Source organism: Cuculus canorus, chromosome 1 (assembly GCF_017976375.1).
Source record: "Cuculus canorus isolate bCucCan1 chromosome 1, bCucCan1.pri, whole genome shotgun sequence".
Classification (NCBI taxonomy): domain Eukaryota; kingdom Metazoa; phylum Chordata; class Aves; order Cuculiformes; family Cuculidae; genus Cuculus; species Cuculus canorus.
In genome coordinates this window covers 134,956,859-134,980,501 of record NC_071401.1, presented here as the reverse complement: position 1 = coordinate 134,980,501, position 23,643 = coordinate 134,956,859, and the positions used below count along the sequence as shown (strand labels likewise).

At 40.8% G+C, this 23,643-nt stretch overlaps 1 protein-coding gene across 18 annotated transcripts in view; it reads left to right on the top strand.

Moving 5' to 3' along the window:
* PPFIBP1 (PPFIA binding protein 1) overlaps window positions 1–23,643 on the top strand; it is a 112,411-nt gene that overhangs the window by 81,177 nt on the left and 7,591 nt on the right. For 7 of the 18 annotated variants that reach the window (XM_054059986.1, XM_054060004.1, XM_054060015.1 and 4 more), the window contains 16 exons: window positions 4,187–4,279; window positions 4,770–4,862; window positions 6,618–6,732; window positions 8,287–8,319; window positions 9,589–9,650; window positions 10,358–10,442; window positions 11,853–12,010; window positions 12,949–13,079; window positions 14,629–14,682; window positions 15,924–15,984; window positions 16,967–16,996; window positions 18,177–18,348; window positions 19,815–19,847; window positions 22,129–22,270; window positions 22,542–22,670; window positions 23,348–23,498. In XM_054059986.1, coding sequence (XP_053915961.1) covers window positions 4,187–4,279; window positions 4,770–4,862; window positions 6,618–6,732; window positions 8,287–8,319; window positions 9,589–9,650; window positions 10,358–10,442; window positions 11,853–12,010; window positions 12,949–13,079; window positions 14,629–14,682; window positions 15,924–15,984; window positions 16,967–16,996; window positions 18,177–18,348; window positions 19,815–19,847; window positions 22,129–22,270; window positions 22,542–22,670; window positions 23,348–23,498 — 1,542 coding nt within the window. The remainder of the gene's footprint in view (window positions 1–4,186; window positions 4,280–4,769; window positions 4,863–6,617; window positions 6,733–8,286; window positions 8,320–9,588; window positions 9,651–10,357; window positions 10,443–11,852; window positions 12,011–12,948; window positions 13,080–14,628; window positions 14,683–15,923; window positions 15,985–16,966; window positions 16,997–18,176; window positions 18,349–19,814; window positions 19,848–22,128; window positions 22,271–22,541; window positions 22,671–23,347; window positions 23,499–23,643) is intronic. The other 11 variants (XM_054060037.1, XM_054060062.1, XM_054060056.1 and 8 more) reach the window with 11 other exon arrangements.

Here is a 23,643-nt window from a genome sequence, read left to right as displayed (position 1 = left end):
CTTCATAATTTAAACACCACCAGGCTCCTTTGTGCAGATGAGTTTCTGAGTGGAGCAAAACAACGAATGTGGTTTGTGTTTCCAGTGCCAGTAGGGAAACCTCTGACACCTGAAGTTTAAAGTTATCATTGCTTTTTTGTGACTCCCTGGCCCTGCTACAAAGAACACAAGTAACGCGAGCAGGGAAGGAGAAGGCTTTGGGAAATAGGAGTCTGTATATCCCACCCCGTCTGCTCCATTCGTGGATCCATGCAAGAAACAGACGTAGGGTATTTACATGGAGGGCCTGACTCTGAATCAGGAGAGGACCATTTCATGGCTTTTTCCTGTTTTGCAGGTTTTTAAGATAGGAGTGTGCATGCCCAAAGAGGAGGTATTAAATGCAAGCAAAGGAGGTGCCTTATGCTGGCCACTGTGTATTTTACTGCTGGTTCATCCAGGTCACCCAGGGAGCTCAGTGGTTTTGGTCTGATCTTAGATCCTGATGAACCTGTGCAACACCCTGAGTGCCACAGGAACATTTAATAAATACCTCAGCATCACACTGGTCCCAAGAGCTCTTCAGGCCATAAGCAGTTATAATGGTTGGCACCTTGAGGTTTCAAACAATGCTGTGATATCCTTGCTGGGGCTGCTGAAGGAGTGGACAAGGTACAGTCCTTGCTGTGAAAGTCAAAGTGTTGTAGTCAAAATCAGTTGAACAGAAAATAGTGGAAGAAATGGGTGAATGTTTCAGGGCAGCAAGCAGGAAAGTGAAATGCACAGGGAGGGTTAGGGTTTCTTGGGGAACCTCAGTGCCTTTGACAATACCTAACTCCAGTAGCTTGCCCAGAGTTAAATAGTAATTCAGTAGCAGGGAAAACATCCCTGTTTGAGTCTTGTCTTTTACCTCTGCTCATTTGTGAAAACTTGACCATCTCATTTGTGCTGATGAGGGTCTATATAAGGAACCTGGTGACACTTTAATGGACTTCTCTGCCTCAAAAAGGTGAGAATTAGCGTCATTTACAGTTACTATTACAGTTACTATGTGGCAGATAATTTATGACAGGAGTTAATGTTGCACTTGCAAGAGAGTAATAGAAAATATTTTCAGAGCAAAGCCTGCTGTTAGTACTTGTCTTTAATCCTGTTTAACCCTTGAGAAACTGTACAGTATTTTTGGTGACCACTGTTAAAGGATCCTATTACTCATGAGGCCCATAACAGAGTAAGCAAGAAGAATTTAGTTTCTGCTCCAAGATCTTACACTCTGGATTCTGGTCTCAAGATTGCTCTGTTTTCTGTGACACTATGAGTGCATCTTGACACTTCTGTTAATTGATAGGGGTTATACTAACTTTTTGTTATAAAAGGAGAAGAGTTCGGGCTTTTTTATTCATTTTGTCTCACAGGGGCCTTTTGAATACAGATAACTGGTTTCCCTCTCCTCCTAAAGTGCTTTTAAGTCACATAGTTCAAGTGATAAATATATAGGCTACAACCTCATATTGCTATACAGCATATTTTAACATTGGATCATGCTAAAGCAAAAATGGTGGCTGCAGAGGAGAAAAGCCTCAAACAAATTAGTTGTCAGTGTCAAAGCTGACCATCAGACCTGGGAATACAGATTTGTTAGAGATCTTGAACATTTGGTGTTGATAAGAAACAGCTTGATTAATGTAGACTGACATCCATGTACATTCATACTTAGAAGAATGATTTGTTTTGTGAAGGTCACACACTGAAGAATCAGTGAGGTGTACATCAGCAGGTGTACCCAAATCAGAAAGTCATACATTAGCAGTAGTAATTACTAATAGCATCAGAATGTTCTGTATTTTCATTTTCCATGTAGTTAATAGAATCATAAAATCCCTAGGTTGGAAAAGACCTTCGAGATCATTAAGTCCAACCATACTTGTCCACTACTAAATCCACCCCATGCACCTAATCTACCTGTCTTTTAAATACTTCTGGGGATGGTGACTCTAGGCAGCCTCTGCCAGTGCTTGATAACCCTTTCAGTGAAGAAGTTTTTCCTCATGTCCTATCTGAACCTCCCCTGGTGCAGCTTGAGGCCAATCCGTCTCATCGTATTACTTCGGCAAAGAAACCAGCACCCACCTCTCCACAACCCCCTTTCAGGCAATTGTAGTCAGTGATGAGGTCTCCCCTAAGCCTCCTCTTCTCCAGGCTAAACAACCCTTGTTGCCTCAGCCACTCCTCGTAAGACTTTTTCTCCAGCCCCTTCACCAGTTTCGTTGCCCTTCTCTGGACACGCTCCAGCACCTCAATGTCTTTTTTGTAGTGAGAGACCCAAAACTGAACACAGTATTTGAGGTGCGGCCTCACTAGTGCTGAGTACAAGGGCAGAATCACTTCCCATGTCCTGCTGGCCACACCATTTCTGATACAAGCCAAGATGCTGTTGGCCTTCTTGGCCACCTGGGCACATTGCTGGCTCATATTCAGCTGCTGTCGACCAGCACCCCCAGGTCCTTCTCTGCCCAGCAGCTTTCCAGCCACTCTTCCCCAGGCCTGTAGCGCTGCATGGGGGTTTTGTGTCCCAAGTACAGGACTCTGCACTTGGCCTTGTGTAATATCATACCACTGGCCTCAGCCCATCTATCAAGCCTGTCCGAATCCCTCTGTAGAGCCTCCCTACCTTCAAGCAGATTGACACTTCCTCGCAGCTTGGTGTCATCTGCAAACTTACTAAGGGTATGTTCAATCCCCTCACCCAGGTCCTTGATAAAGATATTGAACAGGACTGGACTCAGCACCGAGCCCTGGGGAACACCACTTGTGAACAGCCTCCAGTTGGATTTAATTCCATTTACCACCACTCTTTGGGCCTGGCCATTGAGCCAGTTTTTAATCGGGGATGCTGAATCTCCTGGACTGTTTCATCTCTGCTGTATTATATGTCAGCAGACGTTTGGCAAGTTGAAGGTTAGCGATCACAAGACGTATCCTGGTTGCTTATAGAATAACTCATCAGCCTCTTCTTCCTGGCTGGGTGATCTGTAGCAGACACGCACCACGGTATCTGCGTTGTTATGTGCTCCATTGATTTTTACCAATAAACATTCAACCCTATCATCACCATCATTAAGGTCTAGGCTATCAAAACACTCTATAAAACAGAGGGCTACTCCACCACCTCTCCTTCCTTGCCTATCCCGCCTGAAGAGTTTATAGCCAGCCATAGCAGCACTCCAGTTGTGTGAATCGTGCCACCACATTTCCGTGATGGCAATTATATCAGTCTTCTTGCCTTGCAATTACTTCTCGTGCCTCTTGTTTATTGCCCTTGCTGTGTGCGTTGCTGTAGATGCTCTTCAGCTGAGCTCTTGAGCATCCTGCCACACTTCTAAGGGGAATACTCTCAGTTCCTAAGTGACTACTCAATGAAATTTCTAACCCATCAGTAATATTTACATCTGTGCTGCCATTTGAAGTCCCCCACTTCCTCGGAGGTGGCAGAAAGGTCCTCACCAGCACACCATTCCCCAGACACTGGAGTGCCATTCTCAGGCTTTTTTCTATAAAGCCTGGTTTTGTCCCCCTCCCCCTTCACATCTAGTTTAAAGCCCTGTTAATGAGCCCTACTATCTTCTTGGTAATTATACTTTTACCCCCTGGGGACGAGTGTACCCCATCCTTGGACAGCAAGCCTGGTGCTGTGTAGGCCAACCCATGATCAAAGAACCTAAAGTTATGCTCCTTGCACCAGATTTGGAGCCAGGTATTATTTTCAAAAGGCAGGTGACAGCTGGTGAGCCTGGAGTCAGGGGGACTGGGGTGGGGAGGATATGACTTCTGCATTTGGAAGGATGGCCACCATGGTTTTCCAGTACACACTTGTGCTAGACATCCAAGCAGCTGAGAAGCCAGAGGGGCAGGAGGTGTTTTGTAGAGAGGGAACACAAAACCAATTTATGTCTCCCTTTGTCCTCTGCTCTCCTTCATTCTCCTTCATTTCTCTTCAGAAGCTGAGAAGTAAGGTCCCTGCATATCCAGAAAGCTCTGAATTGCTTGACTTAACTGGGAATTTGGGTGTTGTGAATTTGTGTGTGGAGTACCTTTTATTGCTGCTGTGTTTTTACCAGTCCCACCGAGGCATACGTGGGCAGCTCTCACTCTGTTTTGTTTGCTGAATTTCTTTGTTGTTTCTGGTCTTGTTTGTCCCTTCATTCAGGATTTGATCCAGGAAATAAATGAATTGCGATTGAGAGTGGGAGAAATGGATAATGAAAGACTCCAGTATGAGAAAAAACTTAAAACTACCAAAGTAAGTGAGGCTGGGGGGAAGAAGCACACATGGGTGTGAGGCTTTAGAAATTTGTTCTCTTTTCCCTTATCCGTTCCTGCTACCTGCAAAATCCTGAACACACTCGGACGCAGGGGTTTCATGGCACTCACTTAGCAACAGGGGTAATTTCCAAATTTCATGCTATGGTTTTCACATCCAGGCACTGTTTTTTATGAAAGATAACTCACCATGCAGCTGGCTGTTAACCGTAAATATATTACCTGTTTAGACTCTTGTTTCCAAATGTGTTGAGGAACACCAGCCGCAGTACAAAAGATGTGTGCCATTGGGTAGACCAAAGTTGATTTATTTTATCCTAAATGTGCTAATAATCAGCCAGTTCTGAAGAAAAGCATTCATCCAAGTAATTGTAGCAGCCTATTCCTGTAAGCGTTTAACTTCTCTTGCCATTTAGCTTTGTCTCTTTTCTATCTTTAGTTTTCTCTCACTCCTCTGTCTCTGTTACCAGTCTTTAATGGCCAAACTTTCTAGCATGAAAATCAAAGTGGGTCAGATGCAGTATGAAAAGCAGCGGATGGAGCAAAAAAGCCAGATGCTAAAGGTGTGGTAGTTTCTGGGTAACATTGGGCCTGTTTTGAATCCTTCATGTTCCACCGTTTTACAGTCTGTCTTGCATCATGCTGTTGTGCTCTGCTCTTCATTAACTGCTGTGTGTGTTGATATGCAGTGTGCCCTTCCCCATTAGATGTGGAAAGCTCTTGATGTAGATATCCCTTGTAAACAGCTTTTATGTTGACTAGACAGGATTTTGGTCTTGGGAATTTTGCATAGGTTACAAATGGAGTTAGGCTTTGGTTAAAATCATTCCCCTTCCCAGGGAAGATAGCCTGTTCTGTAGTTTACCTCCAGTATTCAAACAGAACTTTGTGTCACCTTTTTAGAGAAAATCTAGTCATGAAAGCTAGCTAGAAAATAGTGATTCCTTTAGACTGTCCCTTGTCCCACATGTAAATTTACATACTATGTTTCTAATTCAGGGGAAGAAATATACATCAACAACCAGGTGCAGCTCTAGTTGCCTGTGGATATAACAGCAGCTTCTCAGTGACCAAGAGATGGTCTTGTTTTGGAGAATTGTGGGTCCTACATTGGCAGAAATGCCATAAAAATCAGTAATAAGTTGGAGCACTGGAGGATCATATTCCCCAACCACTGTTCTGGAAGAAGCTGTGATTTCTTGAAAATTTTAAAATTTATCTGCTTTTAATGATGCTTTACAGCAAACAGGAACCAATTTCAGGAGATTCTGTAGTCTGGGCCACAGTGTGGGTCACAGATATCACAACATATTTGTAATTAATCTTTTGCGGGAAGCTCAGGAGTAACCTAAGCCACAGTATTCTAGTTTGGTTTATTCCTGTAGAGATTTAACACTTCAATTAGAAGCTGTAAATACCAAAATTATGAGTCTTGCCTTGTTTTGTTTTGATTACAAACTGAACAAATTAAATTTTCAGTGTTGGGTACATTTGCACTGAGGGTCCTGTCTTGATGATGCTGTTGCACAAGATATCCTCGGACATCAAAGAAACATGTTACTAAACTGGGTAGGATTTGACTCAAATTTTAAAAAGTTAAATGCATGGATCCGTGCCAGTCACTTGCTAGTGCAGATGGTTAGAGCTAAGTTAAAATTTGACAGCATTTATCTAATACACCCCAACTCCCCCAAACACCATCTGTCTTATTCCCATGAATCTCAACTCCAAGCTTTCTTTCATAATGCTTGATCAGCAAACCCAAACTGTGGCGGAGGTACCACATTTTCATCTGAACTGCCTTCTAGTATGTGTTTATGTGCTTGATGGTGTCGTGATTGATTTTTTCTTTCATAGAAGCAGTGGTTATTTCTGAAACTGTCCTCAGCCTGGTGTAAGCACAGTTCCATAATTGTCCAGTTTTGAACACGCAAAATGCGCTATAAATACCAAAATAAGCGTTCGTAAGTTTTAGCATTCAATCTCATCACCTGCACTTTTTCTGTCTCTGCGAAGTTAAATAAATAAGAAAACTGCTTTTTGTGCTTTACTCTTTTTTAGATTTACATGTAAAATCTCTTTTCAAATTATACATGAGACCAAAACTTTCGGACCCTATGCCCCCTGGGTTTGCCCCCTTACGGACACAGCAGTCTGCTGTGATGTGCAGAGGCAGAGTTTGGTGGGTGTAAATGTCAGGGCACCTCAGTCATTTCCGCTGGCTGAGGACCTATCCACTGCACTTCATAGGAAGGGATTTTGGAAACATCTCAAGTGTGTGCGGAAGCGGTCACTGAGTGATTCTTTGTCTGTTACAGGATGAGCTAGCAGCTTTGAAAGACAAACTGGAGGTCAAGGAAGCTGAGGTTAAAAGGCTGCAAGAAAAATTGGTTAGCAAGCTGAAAGGTGAAGGAATTGAAATATTGGACAGAGGTAAGAAGAAGGGAGGCTGTCTCAGAGTCTTCCTCAGTTACCTCATGTTGAGGCCATGGTTCCGCGAATGGTCATACAGGAAATAAGAGAATAGAAGCCTCGCTTTTCATATCCCCACTGTCTTCATGTTTACTTCTTTTAACATATTCTGTGGGTATTCATGATGCAACTGCTGAACCAATCATCGTAGCAGGTTCTTAATCAACTTAAAGCTGGCTTAAGTAATCCCTAGTTAGCTCTTTACATGCCTTGCGTGGTGCCTGAAAAATTGCCATTCGTATTGGCAAAGAAATCCTTAAACTAATTTCAACAAATTCCTCAAAAAGTTTATATTGAGAAGGAAACTTTATGTGTGGATATCTGTGCTAGGTTTTGCATGTACATCACTTACTGTTAAGGAAGAGCCATACTGCAAGCCAAAGTATAATGTGTACCAGCAAATCTTCTATGTGGACCCAGCCCTAAGCAGGTGAAACTGAGGACTGGTTCTGTATTTGTGCACTGGATAAGTCTAAATCCTAATTAAACTTAAGTTAGCACAGAAACTTTACATGTCAGATAATTCTTTCATTTGCTTGTAAAGAAGAGACAAAGACAGTATTTATTTGCAGGAAACTTAGGGAACATATTTAAAAATAAAAATTTTTCTTTAAAGCCTCATAAAAATTTTTCTTTAAAGCCTCACAAAAATTTTCCACAGAGTTTTTCTGACCTGCTGCAATTTCACTTCTGAATATATCTCACTGCTAGTTATTGCTGTTTTGAAGACAGTGCTTTTAAAGTATATTTTTCAGAAAAATAAAGCCACAAGAGGCTAATTAGTCTACTCTCCTGACCCAAGGACTAAAATGCTGTGTGTAGTTCATCACGTTTTGTTTAATAAAGTGATCTATTTTAAAAACCACTGTAAAAGCATTAAAAATGACCATACTGAACCATAAGTCCTTATTTTAAGAACATTTAAATGTGGACAAGGTCTGGGTTTATTGCATTTGTCTACTTGTATGGGGCTTTTATTCCCAGGGGCTGCTGTGTACATTGAACTCCCATTACCCTCTGGTTCTCTGCTTTAGTTTAGTTTTCAGTATAGCTCAGCAGGGGGTTTTCAGCTATGATGAAGCATGTTTTTTTCTGCTTTGTATCAAATATAGGAATAATGCTGTTTGCAGATCACACAGGTTATCTACCCCATTAGCTGAGTTGTGCTTTCTGAACAAATATACATACATTATCACTTAGCTGGCTTTTGCCAGTAAAATGTTAGCGTAAGAGTGATCTGTTGGTGTAAGGCTTTTCTGAGGCTTTACAAGTGAAAACATAGAGCTGAAAAATATATACTTGAGACAGGTAGTAGCATAGGAGAGCCATGAGACTGGTTTTTGTCATTAGGAGCATTAGCACTAGGGGAATGCAGGTTGAAACCATGAACTGCTTGCTTCCGCAATAATATGTGAGAAATAGTTGGCTCCTGAATTAAATATCAGTATTGTGTTAAAGTTATTTAATGTCATAACCTTCATGCTAATTTCAAATCCAATGGATTTTCCTGCACAGATGAAAATTGTAAAAAGAAGCTCAAAGATAAAAGTAAGGTTTCTGGTGTCTTTCCACAAGCATTTGCATTTCAGAAATGCTTTCCAGAATAGCTTTGTGCATGTGTTTGCAAAACTGCTTTAAACATTTTTAAGTTGCATCATCTATAACCCTTAGTTACACTTGCAGTAAAATTTGAGGATAAGTGTGGATATATCACACTTGACATACAAAGTTTTCTGAAGAGCTGATAGGCAAAGATTTGGTTTTGTGGAGCCTCACAAAACAGTTGCCTCTCAATGAAATGCAGTCACAGTTCAGTAAAGCAGATTTTCAGTTACAGTAACTGAGTGAAAATCATTAGAACTGGATCAGTTGCAGTTTTAGCCTAATGTGTCCAAACGTCTTTCATCTAGAAAGCCAGCCAGGCAGCTTGTTTTCTTCTTGCATTTCATTAAGGAGGAAAGTGTTCTTCCCACTGTTTTCCAAGAAATTTTAGGAAGTTAAAACAATCTAAAATGCTTTCTTGGCTGTGAATTTGGCCACCTGCCTATGTTTTTAATGAAATTTAAAGTTTACTTCATTTATTCAAGGAAGATTTCTAGAAAAAAATGGAGATTATTTCGATTCTTTTTGAGTTTCTAGACCAGAACACCTCCAAAATCTAACCTTGTTATAACATACATGTTTCCATGTATTTATACTTTTTTGTAAATAAGGATTATAGATGAAGCGCAGAACACTGTTGTCTGTACTAGGAACTTTTTCCAAGTCTGAACTACAATGTATATTCTAGCATGACTGCTTATCACAGCAAATACTTGTATCATTCCATTGTGCTCTCCTAATTTCTACATCCATACTGAATTAAGACTAAGCATAACTGCACAATGCTTTCATCATACCCATTAATCCTATTGCTTTGTATAGTGATTTTTGGAGATTACATTTGGGGTGTTTGTCAACTGTTTTAACGAGAATGTATTTTATTGCAGTCCAAATGTAGTATTTTATATTTGGGACATTTTGTTTGGCATTTATTTGATTATTTGAAAGGTGGAAATAGTGAAAGTCAAACAGTGAGTAAGGAAATTTCCTAAGTTTCATAATTTCCTTGATCACAGAAAAAGAGATTTTGAAGAAAAATGGTTTGTCTTCTATATATTTCCATCTAAAATAGAATTCAAGTGGTTTATGTTTTGTCTTTTAATTTGTAAATTTGCTTTCAGATATTACCAAGTTGCTGCTAGGCTTTTTTTGTTTTTCTTATTTCCTTACACTGTCTTATTTACATTGACTTGGAGAACTGTATTGTGTTTTTAGATATAGAGGTACAGAAAATGAAGAAGGCGGTAGAATCTCTAATGGCAGCAAATGAGGAGAAGGTAACAAATTTGTTATTTTTTCAGTGATCATTCATAAGTTTTAGTTAAATCTCTGAGAAAATCTTCACATATGAACTTACCACAATTCAATTAAAAAATCAAATTTGTAATAATGTGTGATTCATGATAGTCAGAACACTGCTGTGCCTTGAAGGAACTCTAACTGAGCATTTATGAGCTCTGTTGCACATACACGGAGTCCTTACATTTCTTTCTCATTCAGTTCAGTTCAACTGCACTTTACACTATGTTCCGAAAATGTAGAGAGCTCCATACAAGTCCTGTGAGATATTACAGGCTGCATTTCAAAAAGACCTTTCTGTAAAGTATTAATTGTTTTCATTTTGCTCATTCACATGCATGTGCATTTTGTAGGATGTTTTCTTTTGATCACCAAAGCCCTGAGTCCTTTGATTACTGCTTTCTTTGTACATGGCAAATTTATTATATTCTGCTTTTGACTTAACAAGGGAGCTGAAATGCACTTTCACGGCTGGAACAATTCTGGTGATTAATCAGATGATTGTTTTTGCTAAAGACAAGCTTTGATATTTCAAACCCTCTCAGCGTTCTGAGTCCCATCGCATCCACACTCCCTATTACTTTTAGTGTCACAGCCAATTAAATTGAAGAATATCTAGTATTTGTGTTTCTTAGTTTTGATTTGCTGGGAGAAGAAGTACAGTCACAAACTTTCTTTGTTTTAGGATCGGAAGATAGAAGAGCTTCGACAGTCTTTGAATAGATACAAGAAAGTTCAGGACATGGTGATATTGGCTCAAGGTAAAAAAGGTATTGTACAATGGAAAAAAAAATTGAACTCCCATTTCAACTCTGGATGCATTGTGGTAGGTTAGATTGACTCATAGACTTATTATCTTTGGAGGCATCTCTTAGGTAGACTAAAAGTCAGATCTTCAACTGGTGTGAATGGTGAATTGCCTGTTTTGTCCAAGCAGCTGCACATGTGTGCTGTCCTACTTACCATTTGGTGGTAGTAACTATTATTGTCACATTGCGTATTTCCCCCTTGTAAAATCAGGTTGAGTGTAATAAGCTCTCAGCCCATAGCCTCCTGAAATGCCTTTCAGGGCTGGCTGCTACATTTACTGCTAAAAGCTGCTGTTCCTCTCTTGCATGTATTCCTGGGGAGGGCTTAATAACTGAATAGAGCAGTGTCTGAGCATGCACGTTACTACAAGCCAGAGTAGCACCACCTTTGGCTTTGCGTGCTGTTATAGCAACTTCTGAGAGCTGCAAAAATGTCTGTAGCAAGGTGGGTGCGCTACTAAGACTGTGTTGTGATGACTCGCCATGTCTTTGGCATGTAATGAAGACTTCACAAACCACCACATGCAGCATGTCAGCAATGGAATAGCTCCTTCCTTACTGCAGTGGGGGGGCAAGGCTGGCTTTCCCTACCAGTCTTTTTTTCACACGCACCCATAAAAGAAGCCTTCTGTGCCACCAGATGATGAGGTTAACTGTGGCTGAAATGGCAGCTGTAATATATACCATAACATATAACAGACCATAACATATAACAGTCCATTCCATATATTCCAAGACTGGTGGAGGTTTCCAGATTCAGGAGCGTCTGATCCCAAAAGGAGATAAGTGTTGAGGGTGATGGTCATCAGTTTAATGTAATGGCACTGAACACCCTATCCGTCTCCTTCCTCCCTTAAAAGAAAAGAAAAGCAAACACATGTAGAGCATTACAGTGAAGTCTTCTGGATTTTCAGGTGAAAACACTGAGATATTAAATAATTAGTATCTCCCTTTAGAGCAAAATGCACTGTAAATACCAGTACCCCTCTAGTCTTTCCCTAGTGAATAAGGGGAAAGAAGTATTTACTATGAAATTCCAGAACACAGGACAGGAAATAAGTGCTCCAGTTTATTCAGCTTTTTTAAACTGATCCCACTAAATATCCTGAGGGTATTTGCTGGACTATTTTTCTGTCTGATGTATGCCCTTCCTCCGTTCTAACTTTGCGGTGTTGTGCTGGTTCAGTTGGGATGCGACATTTACCAATGGTTCCTCTTCTCCTGTTGTAGTCTCTGCTGAAAAAATAAATAATCCTAGCCTCTTCCCTTTTTGGCCCATAAAGGAGCATGCCTGCTGCGCCTTCTGTGGGAGCGGGAGTCATCATGTATACAGGAGTAAAGACAACAAGTTTCCATCTTCTCTCCCTTTAGGCAAGGAAAGTGACAGTGAAGACTTCTTGAATTCAGGGTCCATTTCAACAGTTTTATTGGACACACCAAGTCTGACTGACCCAGAGAAAAGCCCATCCCCAACCCCAGTAACAGCATCACCAATCCATGATGAGTTTAACGTGAATATTCTTGAAGAGGTATCTTTTTTTTATTCCTGTTATTGCCGTCACTCCTTGAAAACATTGCTTGTGCTGGATTCATTTTCAGATGCCAGAACTCAAGTTTGTGAAAAGATTTTTTTCTGAGTTGCACAGTTTGTATTAATGTCCCATATCCTTTTGGAAACGTGGTTTTCTTGTGAAAGCTGCTGAGCAGTTTAATTTAAGATCAGTTAAGTTAACTTTTCATAATGATCAAATGGGATCAGGTGACAGCAAATAGCTGTATTTGTCATGAGAGTGGATCTAAACCTCTTTTCCTGTTAAACATAGAAATTACTTTTCACAGCAAACATAGCTGTTTTAGGAGCTGTATGTAATTTGTCAGGAACTTGAAGTAAACATGTTGTGACTTAATTTAATATATCCTGTCATATTTAAAACGATGCAATCATCATTACATCCATTCAGTTAAATGATAAATTGGTTGTGGTCCATTGTCTGAATTTACAATCACATATTCCAGTAATAAACCCATAGATCTCTTCTCTTAGAGCTCTGAGTTAGAGCAGGGACTTGATTTAACTAAAGAGCATGCACACACTACAAAGAAAACTAAATTAACTTAAATGCTTGGCAGCTTTTGATGTTCTCTTGAGTGGCCGAGGACAGGAGTAAACCTGAAAAGTGAACTACCCTTCATGAGTTCTATGGTAGAGGTAGATTTAGCAGGCAGCCTTGGGAGACTTGTGAGATGTTTGTCTAACCTGTACCTTATCTGTGCAGTGATTCATGTTTTATCTTCAGTGGCGTCTTTCAAGTAGTAAATCATTGTATTATAACAGAATGAAAGAAAAACATCACTTAAAAAAATCTTATTTCATATTCTTCTTCTCATAGTTTGTTACTCTTTTTTTCATTTATGACTGCTTAATTTCAGCTCAAAACATGTAACACGTATTCTTTATTCTTTTTAGAATTCCTTACAGATCCACACCAGTATTTTACAGATTTCAATCCCTTCCTTTTCATCAACATCTAAGAGCTCAGAAACTGCAGCTGAGAAAGTGAAAACACAGCCTAGGCCAGATCCTGCAAGTGAAATGAGGTATTATTGTTTCCATGTATTTTTCAATTGTAAATCCAATATTCTGTGACATTTGATGTAAGAAATGATCTGTCAGTTACTGTATTGTCAAGTCATTAAGTCAGTTAAACGAGGCTGGCATTTACTTGACTAGCTCTAGCAAACTAAGCTTATGTTCTTGAAGTGCACCGATTAAATCTTTTTCAGTAAGCAAGTATTAGTTTTGTTGCTGTTGCTTGTAGCAGCACTCATGCTCTGTACCAGCTGCTTTGCGAGAAATGAACAGAAGGAGAGAAAAACTGATCTAAAGTAATGAAGGACACAGAATCATTATTTTTATCTAGGTTTACATCATTTAGGTCAGGCTGAGATAGTGTTGGCTCTGCTAGCACAAATGCATTCCTGGTGATTTGCATTCGGATATTTTCCACATTTGCTGAAGACTGGAGTAAGGCAGTACCAAAACTGCAACAAAGGACTGTCTGGCTCTAGCCTTGAGCTGTTAATGGAGCCCCAGCAGAAAACCCAGGCAACATTTCACAAGATCAGAGAAAGAGATGTCCTTGCTGCTGTCCTTTGGCATGATGAAATGCAAAGATATTTCTTCATTCACTCTTATGAGAGTCCTTGTAATTCCAAGCATAAGATCTTGACAGGTGGACAAAATGTGTAGGCACAGTGTCCCAGGGAAGCCAGAATGGGAGTGCAGGGCTGTTGCTGAGCTGTGACTCCCAGGAGTCCCCATGCTTAAACACAGTGGCAGCTTCCTAGGTGAGAAGTGGCCATCGGTTTCCTCCAGTGTTTCTACGCCTGCACCCTCCTTGCCTCCGTGAGGAAACCTGGCCTGTGCAGATCTGGTCTGGCCACTGTAGGGAGTGATGAAAAACACACTGAACTTGCAGCTAGACAAAGGTAGTGTAGGGCTTTTTCTTTTGGGACTTAATCCCTGACTTTTTCTATCTTAGTGTAAAATACTAAGAATCCAGAGGAAAGGAAATCATGTTGGCTTAAAACCATCGATCTCAATGTGAAAAATCACCATAAGTTCAAGTTGATGTGTGATTTTTCACATTCCAGTCAAAGAAGGCATCCTATACAGAAGACCAGCTTTGCTTGGTTTCTGCTGTGCTGTGCCTCATGCAACTTTAAACATCAACAACTGGGGATTTCATCTGTGTCACATCTTGGAAGAAAAATAACAAAGCACTAGCTTGCAGTAAAATGCCCTGCTCTATGGGTAACTCGCAGGCAGCCAGTGACCTCCACTACTTGATGCTGCAGCAGATGCTGCACATGCTTTAACCTCTGCATTTATTTAAGCCAGATAGTGCAGTATTGTCATCAATTTACAGCATGAGTTGTGTTTCCAGGGGCTCTTGAACTCGCCTTTGTGCTTTATCTTTGGCAAGGCTTGCTATGGTAGAGGGGAAAATTTGCCATGTGTTAGTACCATAACAGGTGAAACAAAAACAGGATTAAATCAAGCTGAAATCATAGGGTTTCTGTAACAGCAAGGTATTTGGAAGACGTCTTCAAAGGCCTTACTGGTTTCATATATTTTGTTTTACAGTGAAGGACAATCAACCGGTTCCTCCCCAGAAACTCATCTGTGTGATAGTCCAGTGTAAGTATCATAATAAAAAATGTTTAGGAAACATATTTATATGTGATTGTTGACTTAAAATCCTCCACAACACATCCCCCATATTTTACATGCACACATAAATATGTCAAGTAATTCTAGCCAAGATTATATTCAGTGATTGTAGTTCTCTGCTCATGTCCAATGTTTTTGTGATCATTATTCTTGAATGCTTTATCTGTGCACATGTGCAGCTAATTTCTTTTACAGTATGTCTCTAATTAGGTTGTAGACTGTCAATATACTTCAAAATTTACAGTTTTCCATAGGACGTGTGCACATGATTTGCTTTTTTTCTTTTGATACTAGGGGAAAGATAATCAGCTTACTATGATGAGAAAGTAATTTTCGTTTCTGCCACCTAGACTAATTCCCCAGAGAAATCAGTGGGACTATTTATGAAGTCGAAGTTGAGTTAAAGTGATTTATTAGTAAGGAGACTTAAGTCAACAGGGTTTATCTGGTATACAGTGTGAGGCTCAGCAGCTGATTTTATTTCAAGTGGTTTAGTGCCATGAGAATATTCCCAAAGAGTAATTCTGCTGCCCTTATGTTGGTATAAAGATAAATAGCTTTGTAAAATTAATTGAAGTTACTCTTAATTTCTACCAGCTTGTGGGAAAAACTTCAATAGTATCTTTCTTTCCAAACAGGCTTAGGTGGTGTAGAATCACAGAATCACTAGGTTGGAAAAGACCTCTTAGATTATTGACTCCAGCATTCCATGTTGTAGAATGTAAATCCCAGCAGAAGTTTAGGAATATCTAGTCCTAAATGGAAAATGGAATTGATGACGAAATACTAAAACACACATTCTTTAGTTAATACGCTTGGCTTCTTTAAGGATTAAATTAGTCAGAAGCCTGTTGCTAAAAATACTGTTTTTCATAGCTTTTGTTTATATCACTTCCTTTGCATGTGTAACTTCTGCTTGTGTTTCTGAAAATACAATGTTAAATAAGAAGCCAAAAATATCCAAAGGGTAGGCACCGTGTTACTGCAGCATTAGCAGCAGTAATTATGATGTGGAGGCTCTTACAGTATCTCATCACATTGTGTGGGCTCTGATTAGTGCACTGATTGCTGTAATTCAAAACATCTTTGGTTTTACTATATCTCATCATATGTTATAATGCTTACTTTCAAGCTGATTTCCAAGACTGTATTTATTTTAGCAAATTTAATTCCAGTAACTGGACTTGATTTTTATGTCGTTGTTTCAGAACTTCTTCGCTGCAGAAGTCCAGCAGTCTGAGCAGCTTGAGGAAAGAGTCATCTGAAGTGGTTGGTTTGGTCTCTTACTTCCTCCCATACCCCCAGAAACAGGGGTGATGTCTCTGTTGTGTCTGTGACCCCATGGATGCTCTGTTGCCGCCTTCTGAGAGATTCTGAGTCAGAGTAGGGCTCTTCATGTCATGTGTTAGCAATGTGACATGTGACATATTACAGATTTTAATAAAGGAGAAAATCTGTCCTTGAAATCACAGGCTTTTTCTTTTTAACAAGGCATTTACCTGAGACTCTCTCTTGCTGTTTTTTTTCTCAGATAATGAAGAAGATGGTTTTGGAAAGCCACGTAACTGATGTGTTATAAAATACAGTCTAGGGGTGACTGTATGTTTTAGGTGTCCAGGAACAAAATACTGAGCTTTTTATGTCTGGTGATGGCTTTAGTTTAGTTCTCCTTTGAAGTGACCAGAAGAAGCTAGCTTCTAAGAGTGTAATCAAATCAGGGCAATTCCTGTGCTCTTTTTTGACAGCCTAAACTGCTAAAAGCTCTCAAGTTCTCTGATACCTAAACCACTGAGCTGTGCCTTACGTCTCAGGAGGGATGTTGACAGGACTGAAAATGTAACTAGAACTTGGTGATGAAAGCTAGAGTTCATGAGTTAGAGTTTGTTCGGGACAGCCAAGGAATGGGGGCCGTGGATGTTTCATCTACTTGGCTTCTACCCTGTCAGATTCCTGCTTTGAGTCCCCTCAGCCAGCTGTGTCCATTAGTGTCTTAACAGACTGCATGTTGCTATTTATGTAGACAGCTAATCCTTTACAAAGTAAACCGAAGTAACTGTATTTTCATGTCAGCTCACTGATCTCAAAGAAAGCAAGAAATAATCTGTGTGAAATACAGCTTTGAAGAGATTTGTTTTGGAGGGGAAAAAAAAAATAGATGGAGAAGGGTATTTCAGTCAGGATTTAACTTAGAGTAACCATAAGGAATTGAATACTGGCTTTTAAAATGTCTTTCTTACTCTTTCCCAAACAGGACAGAGACTCCGCACAGAAGCCAACAGAGGTAATGTATGTGTGTGCGCTTGTGTGTGTATGTGGAGAAACAGACAGTGAGCGGATGTTGAAAAGGCTCAGTTGTGTGAAATTGCAGCAAGCACTTTCAGAGAGGGAATAGCAGACCTGCAGACAAGATAGCGAGGAGTATGTGATGGTTGTCACCGTTGCTTCAGTGTTGGGCTTATAGTGTCTCACACGTTCTTGTCTTCTCACACATGGATTATCTTTCAGTCTGGTTGAGCATATAAGGTTGTCATCTGAGCTAATATTTCCCCTACATATTCTACCACTAGATAATTAGCAAAGCTAACCATTAAGTATTTTACTGACTCTGTGATTACCTTTGATTAGAGTCTCTTTAAAAACCTTTGGCTTTCCAGATTGTTTCCTATGAGTTCCTAGAGAGGCTGTAATTGCAGACCAGTTACCCTGCAGTACCACATGGCCATCATTTGCATGCAACAATTATTACCTTTAGCAAGACCTGAGCAGAGACACCATACCGCAGATACTGTTTGTAGAGTGAATTCATTCACCAAAGCCAAAGAATCGTGTTTGGATTGTTGAATGAGTTTGCCTCCTCCTTCTTTTAAAGAGACAGTGCAGCAGCCAGCAAGGTTAAAACTTTAAATTGGTTAACTGGTGTATCTGATGTCTGTCCTGGCATTTATACCCCTTGCTTGATAATTTACTCTTAGCTTTGGTAGTGGACATAGTCAATAATCATTTCATTCTGAAATTGCAGAGTAGTGACAGACAAAAGAGCTGTCTGACATTTGGCAGAGAACTGATATACTGTGGCGGTCTTGTCTCTCTCTTTGCTTCCCACTGCCCCTATGGCTACCAGTGAGGGAGATAGAAACCCTGGAAAGCTGGAAAAGTTTAAAGCCTTCCAGGACTATATTTTTACTTTTTCCATACCTGTAAGGCAGACTTGCACTAAGTGAGAAATAACCTATCAGAAGACTTGTTACTCTCAGAAGGTAGTGATAGTAATCCTGGGTCCTGAACATATTCAAATGAAGATCTTATTTGTGTTTTCCTTTATGGCAATTACCTTCTTTTTTCTTGTAGTAACAAATGAGAGGGGCTCTCCAGATTGTCTGTCGGCAGTCGCTTTGCCGTCTCTCTCAAATGGCCTTTTGTGATTGCCTGATATCAAATCTTTATTTTCTTAACTTGAGCAGATTAAACGTGCTGTGGAAGGTAATAATTTTGCAACCCTCCCTCCAAAGTCTCCTTCTCATGGTGGCACAGGCGATGAGGATAGTTTTGGTACCCGTAAAGCCAGATCTTCATTTGGACGAGGCTTTTTCAAGATAAAAAATAATAAGAGAACCGCAAGTGCTCCCAATCTGGGTAGGTATTGTGCACCTGCATGCAGTTTTTGAAGTGTCTTAACAACAGCTGTAACTGTCTTAAGAAGCAGGAAGGCCAGCTTTAGTCTCACTGGGACTTGGTGGCACTTTTCTCAGTAGAATGTTTGGAAAACATTCATAAAAAAGCATGAAAAACTAAAACCTCAGAAAAAATCCCTCACTGATATAATTAAGTATTTTATCTGTTTCAGCCTCTGCTGTGATATCTCCCTTGGGATCTTCTTGTGAATTGCTTCTGGTTTGAAATGTTTTCTGTCTGGCAGTAGTACGCACATGGGATTTGTGGGCTTTTTTTTCCCCCCTGGCTCCATCCTCAGTTTATCTTTCATAAGATTTTCAGATGTACAGAAGTGAGGCAGCAGCACTCAGTTTTTCTCTTTACTTGTATTTAAGATGCCTTACAAAAAAGAGATTGTGACAACAGGAAGAAGATTGACGGAGTTATTCAAGCTTGTGTTTATTTTTGGACGTGTAATGGAGGGGACGTTGTTTTGGTATTTTGTTTGTCATTTGATGACATTTGCATATGACAAAGAAATAAACAAAATGTTCTGCTTAATGCAGAAGTTGCTGTTGCCACCAACTGAAATCCTACTTGCATTCACTGCTCTGCTATAATAGTCTTTCCTCTGTTCCAGTTAAAGCATCAAGCGAGTCTGTGTATCAAATCTACTGCCATTCATCTAAAGGTTTTGGCTCCCTCTTGCATGAGATTTAGGAATTCAGCTCTGTCTTTCAGAAGCCTGAAGGGTTTAGCTTCTGCTTTTTTGAGCAGAAGAGTCTCCTGTTCTTACTCAAAGACAATTTTAGACTTTTGTTCAAAAGCAATAACATGCCTACCCATTCTTTATACATTGCCCATACCTTACTGTGACATGCAGCACGGAACAGATGTACAGTCTGTGGGTTAGACTCTGGTTTATTTCATGTGTGCTTTTGTGGAATCACTTATTTAATCCTGAAATTAATTTGCCTAACAAAGTGTAGTACTTGTGGTGGTTTTAAAGAATTGGAACATGGGCCATGTAGATTAGGATCCTGTGAATTTGAGTAAATTATTTGTGTTATCCAGATTTCAGTGCTTCCATCTGTAAAGCTGGTGTCCAGATGCTTGCCACCTAATTGGGAGCCCATCTCAGTCACCTGCCCAGCATGTCATGGAGCAAGTGACCTCCCTGCACCAAAGTGACTGTCGTGCCATGTTACCCTCTCTACCATAAAGCTCTACAGCATTTCTTTTTTGTGAGAGGGGAATTAACAGTGAATTGGTAATCTTAATCTCTGTGTGAATTCAGCATTGTGTGTGCTGCATGTGTCTCATGTACCTCCCTCCTTTTGTCTTGTATTTTGCTGATGTAAGTTTTGAACTGTGTTTTATGTTGTCCCTCTGCGTGTTCTCTCCTTTTGTGCTGCGTGTGGTTATGTGCGTTGTTTGGATATCTGAAGATCGCAGTCGAAGTGCAAGTGCACCTACTTTAGGTATAGTAATCCTGCATGTCTGCCTGTACCAGCGCTGTGTTGTGACTGCTGCTAACAGCTGGTTATGGCCACACACTTTTCAAACAAGGACTAGACACCAGAGTTCTGCCTCAAAACTTTTGTCCATCACTAAAGGAAGTTTTCACGTAACATCTGCTCTCTGCTAGAAGTCAGCTGCGCCAATTCTCAGTCACTGCTACTAATGAGAGAGATTGCGGGTTAATTTGCAGAGACCTTTCCCATAACTTTGAGCACAAAGTTACCCACAGACCGAGGTAGCAGGTGAGAATCAGTGGTGTTTAAATACTGGAGGCATCTTTGTGCTGTTGTCCGTCCTGGAGCCCCTGCAAGAGCTTAAAGGGTGTCAAAGCAGGGAATAAGTTATGTTTCCCAGGTGTTCACTTAGGGCAGTAATGGGGGGAAGGATAGGTAATTCCTTTTCTAAGATGTAGTTATATTTATTATATTATAAACAAATGAGAAATAATTGGGACAGATGTGGCTGGAGCCGTTCACGTAGTGAAAACCAGTCTTGTGACGTGAAGGCTCCCTGGGTGGTTCTGGCAAGGGCAAGTAAGACCTGCAGGGTCCTGCCTTCACAAGCAGAGCTGTGTCAGTCGGGGTGCTTGTACAGCTGTCTGGTGTGCACCTCACTGTTGTAGAGTCTTAAGGGCTCTGGGCCCTCTCAGTTTCCCATGTGATCACTTAAATGCTGGCTGTTCTACAGGTTTATGTCAGTACGTGAAAGGGAGCGAGATACAAGAAGCAAACATTGCAGTACCCGCAAATCTCTGCTACTAATGCACCCTACCTTGTCCTAGTATTCTCTCTAGAATGCTGTTTAAATGTGGTTTTTTTCTAAGCTAGAACTTCTTATACAAGTAAAGCAAAAACCACAAATGCAAAGGCCTGGGTCGACATTAGTGCTGTCTCTCACTGGCAGGATCCCTGTGTTCAACAGCAATCCAACAAAATGCCCAGATATAATCTTATGTGACCTTGCTGCTTCGCTGCAAGGTTTAACATCTAAAGGATTGATGGAAAATGGCATGTTCAAATGTATTCTGGCTGAACCATCTAAACTTTGCCCAGCAGAATGATACGCTGGCAAAGCCTAGAGTTTGTTGCTGTTCATGGCATGTTGTGGCCACCTCAATGTTAACTCTGTGGCCTGAGACATGTCCCAGCAATATATGCTCTACCTCGATTCACATAACTTGTTTGGTTTTCTCCTGGAAATCCTGAGATTCCATTTCAAAAACAAATGATGGTCATCTAATTACACAGCCGTGTTAAAAGATGGTACAAGTGGTTACAGGCCTGACTGTCAGCCTGCTGCAGGCTGCTTTGCCATGGCTGCTTCGTTTGAACAGGCTCGTGCTGTCACTGTTCCTTAGCAAGCAAGTGGCATAAACTCCACCTGGTGGTTCTGTTCAGCTAACTGGCACTTGCTGGCACATTTCTGCTTATGTAGTCTAGTAGATACTGCAATTCTTTTAGTTTTCTTTTTGAATTATCTTAAAATAGTTTTCTTCTTAGTTTAGTTTTTACTAAACAAACTTGTGACAACTTCTCTTTTGGGGTCAGGAGCCCCCGGGTTTATTGTCATAGAAAACAACAGCTACACATCAAAGATTTAATTTCTTTAGAGTGGGTGGTAACATGTAGGGTCTCTCGGAGATGTTCTATGCATCCCTTGAAAGAGAAGATCGAGTTCAGACAGAGCCTAAACTTCCTGATGTTTCTCTACAAAGAAACAAAATATTCCACAGTTTGTAGAAGTGAGGGGACAAGGTCCCTCCTGCTCCTGGGGCAGGAGGAGTTGTTTGTTGCTGGAATTTCCTGGATGGGGAACTTACGGTATACTGCAACTTGTTAGGAAAGGTGCCTGAAGGGAACTTATTTGTTTTTCCCTGCTTTGGGAAACGGAATTGTTCCTGAGCATCCATGTGCCTTGGCTCTGTCTGTGATAGGAGTGTAGTAGCACTCGTCAAGAAGAGTAAGCTTAGAATTTAATTCACTGATTGATTCACGAAGTGTTTCTTGCCTGCCTTGGCTGCAAGGCAATTAACCAATGCAGAACATTGCCTTGTAGTGTTCCCAGATGGGCCTGTGAAGGAGGAACATGTGTTGCTTCTCCTGGATTTTCCCATCCCTCTTTGCCCCATTTTCTTAACAAGATGGCTCTCAATAATTTTAGTAATAGTTGTTCCCGAGTTCAGGAATGTGTCTATATGGTCCTACACAAGTGAATCTTGATGGTAGTTTTGCTTTCTAATAGCTGAAACAGAGAAGGGATCTGCAGATCACTTGGATTTGGCTGGCTTGTCCCCTCGGTCAAAAGAAATGGATAGTCTACAGATGACTCCACCTTCTCCAGATTCCAAGAAAAAGGCCAGAGGGATCAAGAAGTTATTTGGAAAGTAAGTAAAAGATGAGAAATTACTGTTCTCCAGAGCTGGGGCTTTCACAGGGAATACATCTTCCCTTTTTACCCCTCCAGCCTATAGCTCCATGATTTACTGTCCTAAGAGCAGGAGCCAGTGGGGCATTTGCAGGAGCTAACAGTAGCTTAGTGAGTAAGGGGAAGAAGAAGAGCTACAAACCCTACAGGAGATCTTAGCTATATTGGTTGCAGTGGAAGCATGCTTTTTCCTTAGCCAAATGTGAATATACTTTCTTCTTTTAAACTAGACTTAAAAGAAGTCAATCTACTACCTTCAACCCAGATGACATGTCTGAAACGGAGTTCAAAAGAGGGGGGACAAGAGCAACGGCGGGGCCACGACTGGGCTGGTCGCGAGACCTGGGGCAGTCTCACAAGTAAGATGAATGGTACAGAGTGCACTGATGGTTGCCTTCCTGGCAGCTCCAGTTGAGCACAGAGTCCAAAAGAGAAGTGCAATTCCAAAATGAAATGTCCACTCTCCTGGCAAATGGAAGCAGGTGGATTTAGGCCATTTCTTCCTTTGAGAGATGGTCTTGCAGGGTTGAGGTTGGTTGCATGGTGCGGTCCTGCTGCTGCGAGTGGAGCCTTCCTTGCCCGTGACTTCACGTGAGTGCACCTGTGAGGCCATGCAAAGTGGGTTGTGAGCCCTCACGTGGCAATGACAGGTATTCCTATGGTATGTTTCCTGCTGGACTTCTGGGAATTAAAGGCCAAACTAAAGCATTATGGTCTTACTTCAGAGTTTTAGCCACCCTAGGTAGCAGACATACTTGCTTCAGTGGTGTTAATAGACTTTGTTTATTGTGATAGTGGCAGGAGATCAGCAGCAATCAGTGCTTTGTGGTGCTGGCGGTTCAGAAGTATACATGTCCTCTGACTTATGAGGTTCCCCCAGCAGCCAACTGTCATGCATATTCTCCCACAGAGATTGTCTCAACTCCTACAAAATACTCATGAATTAGGGTTAGGCCTTGGTTTTATTATTATATAAGGGAATAGGAGATTTGAGGCATGGCATTTTTCAGTCTCTTTTTTGGTAAATCTTCTATAGTGAGCTGGACATGCCATTTGCAAAGTGGACAAAGGAACAGGTTTGCAACTGGCTCCAGGACCAGGGGCTAGGCTCTTACATCAATAATGGCAAACACTGGATACTGTCTGGGCAAACCCTTCTGCAGGCTTCTCAGCCGGATCTGGAAAAGGTGAGAAATACTGGGAACACTGCTTTCAATTCAACATACCAAATAAATTGTTATTTCTGTGCATGTAGGTCATGTCTGTAAGGTGCCTCCAGTAAAAGAAAATAAATAATAAAATTGTAAAAATTTTGTCATCTGCAGTGATGCC